Source organism: Bubalus bubalis, chromosome 10, assembly GCF_019923935.1.
Source record: "Bubalus bubalis isolate 160015118507 breed Murrah chromosome 10, NDDB_SH_1, whole genome shotgun sequence".
Classification (NCBI taxonomy): domain Eukaryota; kingdom Metazoa; phylum Chordata; class Mammalia; order Artiodactyla; family Bovidae; genus Bubalus; species Bubalus bubalis.
The window spans coordinates 22,062,030-22,079,923 of record NC_059166.1 but is presented as its reverse complement, the minus strand read 5'-3'; the positions used below and the strand labels follow the sequence as shown (position 1 = coordinate 22,079,923).

Sequence of the window (17,894 nt, the reverse complement as noted above, 5' to 3'; positions counted from 1 at the left end):
GTGATTTGACACTTTTCGCTTCTCATCAGTAACTGTAATCAGTTCAGTTCAGTCACTCAGTTGTGTCTGACTTTTTGTGACCCCATGGACTGCAGCGCTCCAGGCTTCCCTGTCCATCACAACTCCCTGAGCTTGCTCAAACTCATATCCATTGAGTTGGTGTTGGACCATCTGACCATCTCATCCTTTGTCCTGCCCTTCTCCTCCTGCCTTCAGTCTTTCCCAGCATTAGGGTCTTTTCCAGTGAATCAGTTCTTTGCATCAGCTGGCCAAGGTGTTGGAGCTTCAGCTTTAGCATCAGTCCTTCCACTGAATATTCAGGACTGATTTCCTTGAAGATTGACTGGTTTGATCCCCTTGCAGTCCAAGGGACTTTCAAGAGTCTGCTCCAACACCATAGTTCAAAAGCATCAATTCTTCAGCGCTCAGCTTTCTTTGTGGTCCAACTCTCACATCCATATGTGACTACTGGAAAAACCATAACTTTGACTAGAAGGACCTTTGTTGGCAAAGTAATGTCTCTGCTTTTTAATATGCTATCTAGGTTGGTCATAGCTTTTCTTCCAAAGAGCTGCAGTCACCATCTGCAGTGATTTTGGCGCCCAAGAAAATAGAGTCTTTCACTGTTTTCTGTTGATTTCTCATCTATTTGCCATGAAGTATGGGACTGGATGCCATGATCTTAGTTTTTTGCATGCTGAATTTTAAGCCAACTTTTTCACTTTTCTCTTTCACTTTCATTAAGAGACTCTTTAGTTCTTCTTTGCTTTCTACCATAAGGGTGGTGTCATCTGCATATCTGTGGTTATTGGTATTTTCCCTACAATCTGGATTCCAGCTTGTGCTTCATCCAGCCTGTGCTTCAACTATTAACTGTAATGGTTTAGGCTTATGCTTGGGTTCTCAGAGCAAAACGATATTTTGCTGGTGTCCTGAAGCCATTTCAGGCTTTTAGAAAGCTAGAGTTCAAGTTTGCCATAGTCATGGGTTTTCTGAAAAGTTCCAGATTGGTCAGATAACTGAAATTTCCAGGTGATACCTGATCTTCAACATAACTTCAGGACAGCAGTTTGTAAAATGAAAGGGGATGTTTATGTTTTTGAATTTTAGAGAAATCTAGTGGTTTGTGACTTACATTGGGTATCTGTTCATACATAGATGTTTGGCATATAGTTAGGATCTACCATTTGGTTAGCTAGTCCCAAATGTGTGAGCCAGAATTGTGGTTTTCCACCATAAGCAGGATGGGCAAATTGTACCTGGTACTCAGGGTTCCTGGGGACCCAGGTGGCAGGAAGTGTTCTGTAGTGTTTCCTCATGGTGACAGCTCACCAGGGCTCAGGAAACCCCAACTGAAGGGAGCCACATGTTCTCCAGAGTAGTCTTAAAGAGGAGACCGAAACAGAAACTTCTCATCAGGGGAGGATGACCTTATGGCAAGAAGTACCAGTCAGCAAGCAGGTCCTAATCACTCAACCAGGTGATGAGGGGTGAGCATTTGTATCAGGGTGTAAACAAAGAGTTCACACTCAGAGTTGACTTGACACAGTAAGCTGACCCACTAAAGCACATTTCTGAAGTCTAGCCTGTGAGTTGTTTTATTGCTGCTTTGATTTTAATGGATAAATTTTCTCCTTGAAATTACTTCATCAAGAAAGTACGTGAAAGACTTAGTGGCTGTTAATATTGCCATACTTGAGCCACTTACGCTATGTACTGTGTGTTCCATTTATTTGTATAGTGGTCACAGAGGATAGAATAGTGGACAATTTTAGCTTAGTGACATTTTGCGGGACTGTTGCCTTTTATTTATGCTACTCAATGATTAATGATAATAGTAGTTCTCTAAGGGTGTGTGTGTGTTTCTGTAAGTCCACCCTCTTGGTGGAAAGATGTTTCTTATAGTGACAAGACAGAGAGAAACCACTCAATGCTAAATTTCCTTTATGATTTTGATATCCTTTAGGATGACCAATATTTAAAAATATAATTTGAATCTATACTTTGCTGCTCAATTTGTAGTATCTAATTCCAAAAAAGTTATCCTAGAAAGACACAGTATCCAATTTCAAGATCTACTCTTTCTTTAATATAAATTTAGAAAATATTTGAGAAGTGCACCCTATATACCAGATACTGGGATGAGTTCAAAGATGGAGTGGATAACAGGGAGGACCTTCCTTCTTTGAGCTGGTAGCCTAGTAGGAGAAAATAGACCTTAAACAAGAGTGTATTATGTAAGTCTGTCATTGAGCAAAAGGAGGAAGCTATAAGTAAGTATAAGAGGTAGACATAATCTAATCTGAGTGCAGTGAAGTTTCCTCTGGGGAAATGACATTTAAGCTGGGACTTAAGATGACTTTAAAATTAAGGAAGGAACTGAGGTTGTGTGCTGATATGTGTATGGTGGGGGTTGTGTTGGGGAAGAAATGGAGAGCTTTCTGGGCAATAGCACTGCTTTTCACAGATTAGGAGTTGAAAAGTAGGGTGTCCCAGGACTGTAGTTTAAAATATTTAAAATACAAAAACCTTTGAGTTTTCAAACTTGTTCGATTTTATTTATACAATTCAATTTTGGGAATTATGGTAGGACAATAGTTTGATTACATGAAAACATTGGTTAATAACCGTTCTTAAACTCATGCTCCTGTGCAGATCAAGCTGCTTATATAAAGCGCACCTCAGAAGGACAGCCACTACGGTTTAACTCACTAGGATGTTAGTATGCTTTAGTAACAGTTGCTATAGAGTCAAGGATTTTGAACACCTTTTTTTTTTTGCTGTGAAAGATATCTTTCTTGATAGTGGTGTTTGCTTTTTTGGAATTTAAAATGTAGTTTGTTTATTGATTCTCTATCATTTCAAGTTGGCTTCTTCAAATTGTCTTGCAAGTGTAGTTAATTGTAAATTTGTTCCACTTGGTAATTTAACTTTTTTCCTACTCAATTGTCTACATGTATTTATAATCACAGATAATGGGAAAAGAACATTACTGGCATTGATTTCTTACCTTTAAAATGCTCCTATATACCAGGGGATACCCCTTTCTTTTGTGTGTCAAAATGTGCTTCCATAATTATCAGTAGAGTGGTTGAAACTTATGAGATTAGATATTGAAAGAAAATATAAATTATAAATAATTGAATGCTTTGTTGACATCAACAAATTAATTGTAATAATTAATTGACTAACTGCAATTGCTCACCATTCCAGAAGTCTCACAAACTGTCTCAAAGCATATTTGCATAGTACATTAATGACCTTTGAGGATATTGTTTGGTTGTGTATTTTTTAGGTAACACATGCCTAATTTTAAAGATACTTATGATCCCTCATTTTCAAAACCTGAAATTTTGGTAGTGATCCTACTGGGCTCTCGACAATCCATCCTAAATGGTCTCTGATTTCTGGTCTTACTTTTGAAAGGAACAGTAGATTTCTTTTTCCCTAATGCTTAACTTTGTTGATTTAGCCTGAGCCTTGGGATATAGTTGGGAAGTTTTTTCTAACCTCACTCCTTTGCCTTCAGGAAAGGGGTCAGAACTCCTTAAGAGAAAACATTGCAATGGCCATGTAGGGTTAGGTAAATATGCCATGCAAGAATAAACCAAAATTATGTCAACAAAGGGGATGAATCTATCCTAACACCAAATTAGTTGTTGAAGACTTTCTAGTAGTAACATTCTGAATTTCTTTTTTTTATTAGGGAGCTAAAACAGTTCTGTTTAATGTAGTCTAAGGAAACATTTTTTCTTACATAATTACAGCTGCTATTTGATCCTTACAAAGAAATAAAATGTATGTGATTTACAGTACAAAGTGTTTTCATATAATATCTCTAGGGGTTATATCATTAGAGAAATGTTCAGTTAGGGTAAAGCTGGTATTAAAATATCAACTATTGAGTAAGAAAATAAATAAATGCTTTTTCTTTATTGCATAGTTTATTTTGACCTGGGTAATGGGTGTTATGTATAAAAAGAGTAATTGTTCATCCAGTGAACCTCTGTGAACTCTTGTAACTGTTTTATGCAAAGTTCTTCTGTAAGTGTGCATCTTAGGTTTTTGATGGTATTTTACTTAGAGAGAGAGAGAGAGAGAGAGTATGTGTGTGTGTGTGTGTGTGTGTGTGTGTTCAGTCACTTAGTTGAGTTTAACTCTTTGCGACCCCATGGATTGTAGCCCACCAGGCTCCTCTGCCATTGAATTTTGCAGGCAAGAATACTGGAGTGGGTTGCCATTTCCTTCTCCAGGGGATCTTCCCAACCCAGAGATCAAACCTGCATTTCTTGCATTGACAGGAGGATTCTTTACTACTGTGCCACTATTTTACTTACAGAGTAATATGTAATCTTTATTCTAACCCTTTGCTTTCTGTAACCTTCTGCATGATGCTTACATTATTTGAAGGTGTGTTGCAAGCCTTTCACATGAATTCCTGAAGTATTCTGTTTTCAAATCTTAGTTTAACTGCTTGAATATGTTGCTAAGGCCCCTCTGTGCACATGACTGGCTTATGTTAAATGCTTGGAGGAGCATTGCTTTGTGCTTCTAGAGGGATTACATTCCCATAACTAATTATCAATAAGCATTTCATGCTTTAATGTTTCTTTAATGGTCAGAGGCTTTCAGGTGACAGAGGTGAACATTAGTAGGGCAAGCCAGCCGGCTATGCAGTGAGACTCAACACTCTTTCATAGAACTTTAATTTATTTTAGCATTTGATGTTACATCAAGGTTGTGATCTGACAGCCTCCCATGCTGGCATCTTGATTTTAAAAACCAGTGCATCATTACACAGGGATCTATGAAGGAGCATGATTCATTAACCGCGTGTAATTCTAAATTTCCAGTGAGAAGTTGAGGCAAGGCTTGGCAATGCAAGCTTGTAAGTAATTTTAGATTCTCCATGTCACATTTTTGAAATGAAGAGATTAAACAAGATGATTGCTACATTTCCTTCTAATTATTTGTCTGATTTTTCTTGGCATTACAGTGGTTAATATGCTAGTCAATCAGATGAACAAACATTCATGTATGCATTTTACAACAGTCTATTTATACCTATATCTATCTATCTACATCTGTTTTTGTGTGTGACAGAAACTGTGTAGGATACAGAAGGAATATTAAGATGATTGTCTGTTTTTAATAACTCTTAATACATTTGACCAAATAAATATGCCACCGACTGTTAAATTAAAAAAATAATGTATGTTGGTTTCTTCTTCTTTGATCATTTTCTGGTTGTCGATTTTCTTCCTCACTTTTGATGAGGCTCATGTGTGGAAGGGTTTTCTACATATTGAAACTTACATTCCAACATGAGTATATGATCACTGCTGGTGCCATTAACCACAACTTTATAGAAATACTTATAATCATTGACTGGGCCAGTGACGTAGTTCTGTTTTACTCCATTTGTAATTGTGGCCAGATTGGAAAACCCATCACTTGATCTGATGTGAAGAGCCAAATTTACTTCATGCTGTTGGTATCCAAATTTCCTCATGTTGTGGAATGCTCTTGTGAAACTTACACAACGGCTTATGACTCTTATGTCTATGCCTTTCTATGTCTCTTCAATATGAAAAGAAGCAAATAGGCTGCTTCAGGAAGCTGTGTTTTGAAATTGCCTTGTGATTTTTGGTGTGGTCCACTGATAGTGATATTTAGGAACCTGCACAGGAAATTTGAGGCCAGTTTCTCCTTGGCAATGCAGACCTTATTTACTCTGTCACTGAGCTTCTTGAGAAAAATGGCTATCATACATATTTACAGCCTAAGTTTTAAAACTTGGCTTTCAGTGTATCTCTTTGGATGTCTTCAAATGCACTTAAGGACAAAAAAACAGAACGGTTCTCTTCTAAATGATAGCACTGTGTTGTTCAGGAGATGTCATGAAAGATTCTTCCAGCAAACCTTTACTTTTCTTTCTCTTTTTTACTGAGAATTTCTATTTGAAACATCCCAAGCTAAGATTATAACCAGATTGCCATTTGCATGCATAATGTTGCTCAACCTGAAAACCTTGAATCAGTATCTGGCTGTGTCCCACTGCTTCCCCATCAGTGTCTGTTCTGTACTGTCTGGGATGGAGGTGCTGGTAAAGTGGAAAAGAGTCAACAGTCCTAGAGTTTTTGTTTAGTTAATGTTTTTTTTTTTTTTTTTTTTTTTGTTAATGCTAATTCTGGGTGTACTCAGATTACACTTTGCAGGGAGACCTGGTTTGGCTTTGTCATTAGATAACCTAGAGACCAATGGGTTTGCAAATTTGGAGCATAAATTTTGCAGAAGCTATCCATCAGACTTTGTGTTCACCTCTTCCACCTCTCAAATATGACTCCATTAATGTCATGCTCAGATCAGATCAGATCAGATCAGTTGCTCAGTCGTGTCCGACTCTTTGCGACCCCATGAATCGCAGCACGCCAGGCCTCCCTGTCCATCACCAACTCCCGGAGTTCACTCAGACTCACGTCCATCGAGTCAGTGATGCCATCCAGCCATCTCATCCTCTGTTGTCCCCTTCTCCTCTTGCCCCCAATCCCTCCCGGCATCAGAGTCTTTTCCAATGAGTCAACTCTTTGCATGAGGTGGCCAAAGTACTGGAGTTTCAGCTTCAGCATCATTCCTTCCAACGAACACCCAGGGCTGATCTCCTCTAGAATGGACTAGTTGGATCTCCTTGCAGTCCAAGGGACTCTCAAGAGTCTTCTCCAACACCACAGTTCAAAAGCATCAATTCTTCGGCGATCAGCCTTCTTCACAGTCCAACTCTCACATCCATACATGACCACAGGAAAAACCATAGCCTTGACTAGATGAACCTTTGCTGACAAAGTAATGTCTCTGCTTTTGAATATGCTATCTAGGTTGGTCATAACTTTCCTTCCAAGGAGTAAGCATCTTTTAATTTCATGGCTGCAGTCACCATCTGCAGTGATTTTGGAGCCCAGAAAAATAAAGTCTGACACTGTTTCCACTGTTTCCCCATCTATTTCCCATGAAGTGATGGGACCAGATGCCATGATCTTCGTTTTCTGAATGTTGAGCTTTAAGCCAACTTTTTCACTCTCTATTTTCACTTTCATCAAGAGGCTTTTGAGTTCTTCTTCACTTTCTGCCATAAGGGTGGTGTCATCTGTATATCTAAGGTTATTGATATTTCTCCCAGTAATCTTGATTCCAGCTTGTGTTTCTTCCAGTCCAGTGTTTCTCATGATGTACTCTGCATAGAAGTTAAATAAGCAGGGTGACAATATACAGCCTTGATGTACTCCTTTTCCTATTTGGAACCAGTCTGTTGTTCCATGTCCAATTCTAACTGTTGCTTCCTGACCTGCATACAAATTTCTCAAGAGGCAGATCCAGGTGGTCTGGTATGCCTATCTCTTTCAGAATTTTCCACAGTTGATTGTGATCCACACAGTCAAAGGCTTTGACATAGTCAATAAAGCAGAAATAGATGTTTTTCTGGAACTCTCTTGCTTTTTCAATGATCCAGCGGATGTTGGCAATTTGATCTCTGGTTCCTCTGCCTTTCCTAAAACCAGCTTGAACATCAGGAAGTTCATGGTTCACATATTGCTGAAGCCTGGCTTGGAGAATTTTGAGTATTACTTTACTAGCATGTGAGATGAGTGCAATTGTGCAGTAGTTTGAGCATTCTTTGGCATTGCCTTTCTTTGGGATTGGAATGAAAACTGACCTTTTCCAGTCCTGTGGCTACTGCTGAGTTTTCCACATTTGCTGGCATATTGAGTGCAGCACTTTCACAGCATCATCTTTCAGGATTTGGAATAGCTCAACTGGAATTCTATCACCTCCACTAGCTTTGTTCATAGTGATGCTTTCTAAGGCCCACTTGACTTCGCATTCCAGGATGTCTGGCTCTAGGTGAGTGATCACACCATCATGATTATCTGGGTCGTGAAGATCTTTTTTGTACAGTTCTTCTGTGTATTCTTGCCACCTCTTCTTAATATCTTCTGCTTCTGTTAGGTCTATACCATTTCTGTCCTTTATTGAGCCTATCTTTGCATGAAATGTTCCTTTGGTATCTCTGATTTTCTTGAAGAGATCTCTAGTCTTTCCCATTCTGTTGTGTTCCTCTATTTCTTTGCATTGATCACTGAAGAAGGCTTTCTTATCTCTTCTTGTTGTTCTTTGGAACTCTGCATTCAGATGCTTATATCTTTCCTTTTCTCCTTTGCTTTTCACTTCTCTTCTTTTCACAGCTATTTGTAAGGCCTCCCCAGACAGCCATTTTGCTTTTTTGCACTTCTTTTCCATGGGGATGGTCTTGATCCCTGTCTCCTGTACAATGTCACGAACCTTATTCCATAGTTCATCAGGCACTCTATCTATCAGACCTAGGCCCTTAAATCTATTTCTCACTTCCACTGTATAATCATAAGGGATTTGATTTAGGTCATACCTGAATGGTCTAGTGGTTTTCCCTACTTTCTTCAATTTAAGTCTGAATTTGGCAATAAGGAGTTCATGGTCTGAGCCACAGTCAGCTCCTGGTCTTGTTTTTCCTGACTGTATAGAGCTCTCCATCTTTGGCTGCAAAGAATATAATCAATCTGATTTCGGTGTTGACCAAATGTCATGCTAGACATCTCAAATCTCAGAAGTTATAATACAACAGTTCTCTCCCTTAACCTCATGTAAGTGTTATCTTTTCCCCATGCTGATTGGAATAATGAGGCACAAAAGGCTTTTCCATGTGTCCTAGGTCTGTAGATGCTCAAAAAACAATTACTTTGATGCTGGCCACTAAGCTTTGGTTCTTTTTGGGGGGATCGGAGGGAATGTTTCCCCCTCTTGTTTTTTTGTTGTTTTTTTTTTTGCTGTGCCTCATGCTTTGTGGGATCTTAGTTCCCTGAGCAGGGATTGACCCTAGGCTTTCTGTAGTGAAAGTGCTGAGTCCTAACCCCTGGACAGAAGGGAAGTCCTCTAAGCCTTGATTCATAATGGAATACCTGAATTGCTTATCAGGAGTGAGCTCTAAACTAGTAACAGCTTTCTGAGTATTGTAAAAAATTCTGTTTAATTCTTTACGATGCTCATTTAGAATTGGAGAAACTTAAGAATTAGGTTTATAAGGGAAATTGAAGATGAGAAATATAACAAAAGAGTTGGACATGACTGAGCGACTGATCTGATCGGATCTGATCTGATAGTGTTTAAGAGTGTATCTTCCTTTTACTAATTCTTGTTCATTACCAGAAATATAATTTTTATTTCTGCAGTACATTGCCTTAATATTCATTACTAATTAATGCCTTGGAGACTTACCCCACAAATTCAGGGCCCCTCTGCTCTCTGCTTTCCATGTGTAAGTTCATGCTTTGTTGTTGCATGGTAATGACTATCACACTAGAGTTAGCCACATATCCCATTTATTTCATGAAGGAAAGGTAATTGCCAAATTAATACAAAAAATTGTGTTGACAACTTTGTAACGGGGGAATACTAAAAACTTCATAAGACTGGGTGTATTTTAAAGTTTAAATTTGTTATATTTATTTAATTACAGAAAGAAATCCTGTTTTTTATAGAAACTTGGAAACTCAGAAATGTAAAGAAGAAAACTAAAATCACCTTTAATCCTCTTATACAGAGATTACACTCTTCTGATTTATTTCTTATGATTTTCTAAATTATGTGTGTTCAATGATTTACAAATACATATGCTAATTTAAAAACCTACCTTAAAAATTAAATTGACATCACAGTATCCTCCATTTTAAAACCCAATAGTTTGTCAGCATTAATGTATTATGATGGTTTTTACTTTAAAAACAATCAATGTGATTAATGTGTTTGTACTAAATCTTCTTAGGATAGGTAATTTGAACAGCTTTAAGACTTTTAATACAAATTACCAAAATGCTTTATCAAAGTCTGAATCAATTTTTATTATTAATTTATAATAATTCTTATTTTACTTAAACTATACTCAAATTTACTTTATAAAAGTGAACCAAATATTTTCCTTTTGAATAGGAGAAATACTATTTTATCATTGTTTTTTGTTTCTTAATAGGATAAACATTTTTGTGAAATGCTTTTTTAAATTTAGAAATGAATTTTATTGGATTGGAAGGATGAACTATTAGTAAGTTTGTCTAGATGTAACAAAAATTTTTAAATTATGTGATATCGTAGTGACCTCTGTAAAGCTTCATATTTTGAGGGAAGTTTTGTCTGTGTGGAAAGGGGAGAAAGAATTTGTTTGGGTATTAAGTAAAGTTGAGTGATTTGGCCATCACAATTGCACAAAATTTCAAAAATTTCTCATTGAATTTGAACATCTAACTAGTTGGTACTTGAAATGTAGATTTTAATACATTGTATTTTTAAGAATGGGGTAATCAGTGCCTTAAAGATTTAAAGACTATTATTTTCAATGTAGAAATTGTGAAAACATGTCAATTTGTTATCATATAAGGTAAAATTAGCTATTTTGTTTTTAAAAAGCTCATCTGTGGAATATAAAAGAATACAGCTCTGTACAGCAATCCCAAGTAGTGTTGACACTAATATCTAATATTTGTATTACCTCTTTGCCTTTTTCTGTTCAGGACATCCAGGCGGAAATTGATGCCCACAATGACATATTTAAAAGCATTGATGGAAACAGGCAGAAGATGGTAAAAGCTTTGGGAAATTCTGAAGAGGCAACTATGCTTCAGCATCGACTGGATGATATGAACCAAAGATGGAATGACTTGAAAGCAAAATCTGCCAGCATCAGGTCAGTGATGTCAGTGTCAAAAATAACAGGGGGGCAGGATTTTCATGATTTTTGCATATCAGGAAGAGAACAAGAGGCCTTACCAGTGTCCAATGCCTTTGTCAGCTGTTCCTGTTTACAAATTTGCATATCACATTTTAAACTTAATAATGCTAATAATGTTACCAGTACCTGCTAATTGTTGACAGTTTACCTTGACCAAGTACTGTGTTAGAATCTTTACAAATATTGCTTGATTTAGTATTCAAAAAAATCATTGTAAGTGCATAGTAAAGTCTTTTCTTACATGAGGTATCTGAGGCTTACTGAATATAAAGTACTTGAAAAGTTTTTGAGCTAACTAGTTTCATACCAATGGCAACCCACTCCAGTACTCTTGCCTGGAAAATCCCATGGACGGAGGAGCCTGGTGGACTGCAGTCCGTGGGGTCGCTGAGAGTTGGACATGACTGAGCGACTTCACTTTCATGCATTGGAGAAGGAAATGGCAACCCACTCCAGTGTTCTTGCCTGGAGAATCCCAGGGACAGCGGATCCTGGTGGGCTGCCGTCTATGGGGTTGCACAGAGTCGGACACGACTGAAGTGACTTAGCAGTAGCAGCAGTTTCATATCAGGATTTGAATCTAGATCTTTCTGACTTTTGGCAATGAATGTGTTTTGCTTCATTGTGCTATTTGTATGTCCAATTTGAACATGTACTTTTAGGAATTACATGTCACTTATGGATACTAAAATGAAAACTGATGACATGTCTCCATTTGGAGAAAGGGGAGATCTGGGTTCGATCCCTGGGTTGGGAAGATCCCCTGGAGAAGGGAAAGGCTACCCACTCCAGTATTCTGGCCTGGAAAATTCCTTGGACTGTATAGTCCATGGGGTCACACAGATTCCAAGAAGACCGAGTGACTTTCACTTTCACTTTCAAAATTAAATAAGGATGAATTTGACAACCAGAACGTTGACTAAGAAAGGACCTTGAAAAATGACCTTTGTGACAACTATTAATATTATTGGGAGTTAAGAACATTTAAGAATTATATTTACTGAATGGTGGATAATACCTAACTAGATATGAGTTTAGCAGAAAGTGACTGAGAATATGTTATTGAGCAAAGGTACAAAAGATGAATGTTGGTATAAAGACCTGGATCTTGCACCTGGGTTGGTTTCTTAAATTTTAAAGTTCAGAAACAGTATGATGTCTTGAAAAACGTACAACCTTCAGCCAAATGATCTTGAATTTGACTTTACTATTTACTTACTGATCTTGGGCAAGTCACTTAGTCTCTCTGAGCCTTGGCTTTCTCATTTAAATATCAAAATATAAATATTTAGCCCACATGATTACTGTGAAGATTGAATGTGGTAATCTGATAGTTCCTTAATCTATATTAAGTTTTGTAGCATCTGGTTTTATTTTTTCTTACATAAAGGGGCTCAGGGAATCTGCTTCAACTGGTTTCTACATTTCATAGACTACTTTGTATAGAGCAGAAATCTTTCAGTGGCTATCATGAATGAAATTTTTTTTAATGAAAATTTTCTTTCCCGAAAGGTTTTTTATTCTTCAAGACTCATGAAGGGAAATTTGTACTTCTTTTTACACTTAAAGAGGAGGTAATGTACCATGATTGTGGAAGCCTCTGTGTAAAGATCCTGTTGGACTTTACCCACCCATTGCTCTTTTCCAGTAAGAGAGGAAAATTACGGAGTGTTATACACTGAGAGAATATACGTATGCTTGCTAAAAAATAAATTTTCAACTAGCCAGATCCCATTGGTTTTCCCTTTTCTGTTCTCCATAAATATAAATAAATAAAAAGATTTAAAGCGTTAAACACAGTGAAAAATGTTCACTGAGGTTGTAGAAAAACCAACACGTCTAACAAACTGAAAGGCACAGGGACGGCTCTGGTCAAGATTGTGCATGTGGTGCTGAAATTTTGAGAGTTTGGAGGATGAGTTCTTCAGAAAGGAGAATTTAGTGAAGACAAAAAACCTTCTTTTGACTCTTCATGGCCTTTATTGACTAAGCCTGTCAAGTCACATTTTTTTTTTTCTAACCTGGAAAGGAAGAATTCATAAATTATCGTTGGAATATTATCTAATAAGTGATGTTATTTTTAGAAGATTGGAGAATAAGCTTTTGTCAGTGGACTTCTGCATCAAGACAGATCATACATTCCAGTAAAATGTGTTATTAATGTGATAATGAATTAAAATAATTTTCAGCCTCATTACCCATCTCTGGAGATTCAGGCATTTAATGAGAACTTACTTCTAAGTTTGAGACATTGCCAATCATAATTAAGTTATGGCCCATACTCACAGTTCTATTCAGGATAAGGGGGGTCCAAAGGAGGAGGTGGTTACTTTCATTTCAGATGATTATCAAAGGCTTCAAAAAAGAGGTGATGGTTAAGCTGAGCCTTGAAAGATGTATAGCTTTCCCCAGATGGACTGGTTGAAACTAGAAAAAGACATCTAAACAGGAGGCTGGAAATAACACTGAGTTTTCACCGAACAGTTAAGAAGTTCAATCTGGAGTGAGAATAGAATCTGCTGATGATGTAGAGAGGAAAGATTGTGATTAGAGAAAAGGGTGAAGGGAGAGGTAAGACAGAATCTTGGAACACCTGTGTGTAGTGTGCTCCATTCCACTGGTTATAAAATTTGAAAAATAAGCTTTGGAAAGATCCCTCCCACACAGCTATGAAGGATGCATTATTAGGTAAGCAAAGTTCTAAAGACAAGGAGAGCTGCTAAGAGACCTTGTCAGAAAAATACAAGAGTGAAATTGCTGGATCCTATGGTAGTTCTATTTTTAATTTTTTTAAGTATTGATATACTGTTCCCATAGTGGCTATACCTATTTACATTCCCACCAACAGTGGATAAGGATCCCTTCTTCTCCATGTCCTCAGCAGTACTTGTTATTTATTTGTTTTTTACTATGGCCTTTCTGACAGGTGTGAAGTGATATCTCATTGTGATTTTCATTTGCATTTTCCTGATGATTAGTGATGTGGAATATATTTCATGTGCCTGTTGGACATCTGTATGTCTTCTTTGGAAAAAAGTGCCTATTCAGCTTCTCTGCCCATTTTAAAATTGGACTGTTTTTATACTGAATTATATGAGTTCTTTATCTTTTTTAGATATTAACACTTTATGGGACATTTTAGCAAATATCTTCTCCCATTTTGTTGATGGATTCCTTCTCTGTGCAAAAACTTTTTAGTTTGATGAGATCCCAGCCATTCAATTTTGCTTTTGTTGCCTTTGCCTAAAGAGACAAATCACCCAAAAAAAATATTGCTAAGACCAACAAAGAATATACTGAATAGATGTTTTCTTCTAGAAGTTTTATGGTTTCAGGTCTTACCTGTAAATCTTTAATCCATTTTGAGTTTATTTTTAGATACAGTGTGAGAAAGTGGTCTAGTTTCATTTTTCCTGGGTAGTGTCCAGTTTTCCCAACACTACTTATTGAAGAGACTGTCTTTTCCCCACTGTATAGTCTTGCCTCTTTTGTTGTAGATTAATTGACCTTCTGTGCATGGGCTTATTTCTGGCTATTCTGTTCCATTGATATATGTTTCTGTTCTTGTGACAGTGCCATACTATTTTGATTACAGTCACTTTAGTTATAGAGCCAAAGAAAGTGAAAACACCACTTCAAAAAGATATATGGACTCCATTGTTCATAGGAGCATTTTTTACAATAGCCATGATATAGGAAACAGCCTACATGTTCATCAACTGTTAAATACATAAAGAAGATTATATATATATATATATATATGTATACATATATATATATGTATGGGCTTCCCATGGACGGAGGAGCCTGGTAGGCTGCAGTCCATGGGGTCGCTAAGAGTCGGACACGACTGAGTGACTTCACTTTCACTTTTCACTTTCATGCATTGGAGAAGGAAATGGCAACCCACTCCAGTGTTCTTGCCTGGAGAATCCCAGGGACGGGGGAGCCTGGTAGGCTACCGTCTATGGGGTCACACTGAGTCTGACACGACTGAAGTGACTTAGCATAGCATAGCATAGCATGGGCTTCCCTGGTATCTCAGATGGTAAAGCCTCTTCCTACAATGTGGGAGACCTGGGTTCTATCCCTGGGTCGGGAAGATCCCCTGGAGAAGGAAATGGCAACCCACTCCAGTATTCATGCCTGGAAAATCCCATGGACTGAGAAGCCTGGTGGGCTACAGTCTGTGGTGTCGCAAAGAGTCGGACACGACTGAGTGACTTCACTTCACTTCATACACATACAAAATAATATTTTTATAAATATTCATCTAATTGTATATGTGTGTATGTGCTCAGTCGCTCAGTTGTTTCTGACTCTTTGCAGCCCTGTAAAGAGTAGCTAAAGGACTGTAGCCCATCAGGCTCCTTTATCTATGGAATTTTCCATAGATATACACCCCATACTAGCATGGGGTGTTGTGTCATTTCCTACTCCAGGGGATCTTCCCAACCCAGGATCAAACCCATGTCTCTTGCTTCTCCTGCATTATGAGGCAGATTGACCAGTAGCGCCATCTGGGAAGGTCCATCTGTGTTGTCACAAGTGGTAAAATTTCATTCTTTTTTAGGGCTGAGTAATATTTCACTGTGTGTGTGTGTGTGTGTGTGTGTGCGCACGCGCGCGCGTGCACGTATGCATGCACACACTAAGTCACTTCAGTCATGCCCAACTCTTTGCAATCCTATGGACTGTAGCCTGCCAAGCTCCTCTGTCCATGGGGACTCTCTAGGCAAGAATATTGGAGGGAGTTATCATGCCCTCCTCCAGGGGATCTTCCCAACCCAGAGATTGAACCTATGTCTCCTGTGGCTCCTGCATTGCAGGTGGATTCTTTACTGCTGAGTCACTATACACACACATATTGTGGAATATACATGTATATGAGCTGACATATATAACATATATATATATATATATATAGCTTCCCTCGTACCTCAGTCGGTAAAGAATCTGCCTGCCGTGCAGGAAACCTAAGTTTGATCCCTGGGTTGGGAAGATCCCCTGGAGAAGGAAATGGCAACCTACTCCAGTATGCTTGCCTGGAGAATGCCATGGACAGAGGAGCCTAGCAGGCTATAGTCCGTGGGGTCGCAGGAGTTGGACATGACTTAGCAACTAAACCACCACCACCATATATATATGTATACATATACATACATATATATATATATAACCTGAAGGGTATTATGCTAATTTAAATAAGACAAAGACATATACTGACAAATACAGTATGTTTTCACTTACATGTGGAATCTAAAAAATTAAACAATTGGATAGATATAACAAAATAGAAACAGACTCACTACTGAGAACAAACTGGTGATCATCAGAGGGAAGTGGGGATAAAGAGAATTAAGATAGTAAAGACAGTAAAGAGAATTAAGGTATAAAATAGATAAGTTTCAAGGATATAATGTACAAAACAGGAAATATAGTATTTTATCATGACTATGGCATGTAATCAATAAAAATATTGAATCATTATGTTGTACATCTGACACTAATATGTCAATTATATCTCAATTAAAAAAAGATAAAATGGTTCATTATTCTTAGTAATGGGCTCTCATATAGGAAGCACACCTCAGAGAGAAGTACAGGATGCGTTAATACTCTGGAGCTAGACCACCTAGATTTAAACACCGGTTTTGTCTTTGGCAGCTGTGACACTGTGGAGGAGGTTATAACCCAATATGTATTTCCTCCATGTGCAAAATAGGGATATGAAGAATAACTTCATTATAGAGCCATCATGAATAATTGATTTAATTAAATTAGCCTTTATAAAGTGCCTAAAACACGTGGTAAGCACTGAATAATTGTTAACTATTCCCTGGGTGGCTCAGATAGTAAAGACTCTGCCTGCAATTCAGGACACCCAGGTTTGAGCCCTGGGTCTGGAAGACCCCCTGGAGAAGGGAATGGCTACCTACTCCAGTATTCGTGCCTGGAAAATCCCATGATCAGAGGAGCCTGGCAGGCTACAGTCTATGGGGTTGCAAAGAGTTGGACATGACTGAGTGATTAACACTTTCGCTTACTTTTTTTCATTATTATTATTCTCATTGATTACCAACCATTATGTTTGAAACTAATTAGTCCAAAAGACATAGAAATGCTCCCTACCCCATCTTTTTTCTCGGTCACTAATATTAGGAATTTTGGAGAACCAACATCCTTCTTTCCTGGCTGCAAGAAAAAGTAAACAGAAGTAAGAACAAGTGAGAACAGCAGTGTCATGTTAATTATGGACAGAAGCCAGGCTATAAGAGGTAGCTTAGCGTGAGAGCTAAATGAAACTGTTAACTGAACTCCAGAAGCAGGCAGAATCACCAACAGTTACTGGACAGTATGGTCTCCCATGTGGGAAACCCTACATGGAAGGATAGAAAAGAACTCAGTCTCTACAGGTTTGTTCTCAAAAGGGAAGATTGGGCTGATCTAAGTATATCTGTATTCCCCAAATCTACAAATCAGATTTCTCACTCTCCCTCTACAGGGATGGAGAAGTGGCCAGGAGTGTGCTTAGTTAGTGAGAAAATCCCTTCCCAAAGAGTTGGGGTGGGCAAGTGTTCTCATTAACAAAAGTATAGAGTAATCTACAACCGCCACCACCCCCCAACCTCCCAACCAGCTGCCTGCTTCAGTCCTTACTGAAAATAATGCGTGCTGAGTGTGCTGTGAATTTCTGTTTCTGTGTTCTTGATTCTCATTTCTTTTAAAGTATCATCTACCCTTGCACTGGCCTCTACTGGGAACAAATTCTCCTCTATTTTTAATATTTCTGTAAACTTTTTTATCACTTTTCTCCAAAGTTTAGTGTTGTCCCCTTAATTCCCTGATTTACTTAAAACACTCTAATAGAGTTCAGTTTTCCCATTTTCCCCACCTGGCAGTCAGCAAGAAGAATCTAATATATAACTACTACTGTGGACAGCAATAAGTTAGAATTCCAGTCATAAACTCTCAATATGGTGCCAGCAGACACTGGCTGAACAAGAGCCCTGCTGCCCAGGGCTAAGAAAGAAGGTTGGAGCCTCACTGGTTTCTTAAGCATTGATTTTGCACCTCTCGA

At 38.0% G+C, this 17,894-nt stretch overlaps 1 protein-coding gene across 15 annotated transcripts in view; it reads left to right on the top strand.

Moving 5' to 3' along the window:
• Window positions 1–17,894, top strand: part of UTRN (utrophin) — a 561,026-nt gene that overhangs the window by 375,347 nt on the left and 167,785 nt on the right. For all 15 annotated transcript variants that reach the window (XM_025295004.3, XM_045161922.1, XM_044924139.2 and 12 more), the window contains one exon: window positions 10,596–10,768. In XM_025295004.3, the coding sequence (XP_025150789.3) occupies window positions 10,596–10,768 (173 nt within the window). The remainder of the gene's footprint in view (window positions 1–10,595; window positions 10,769–17,894) is intronic.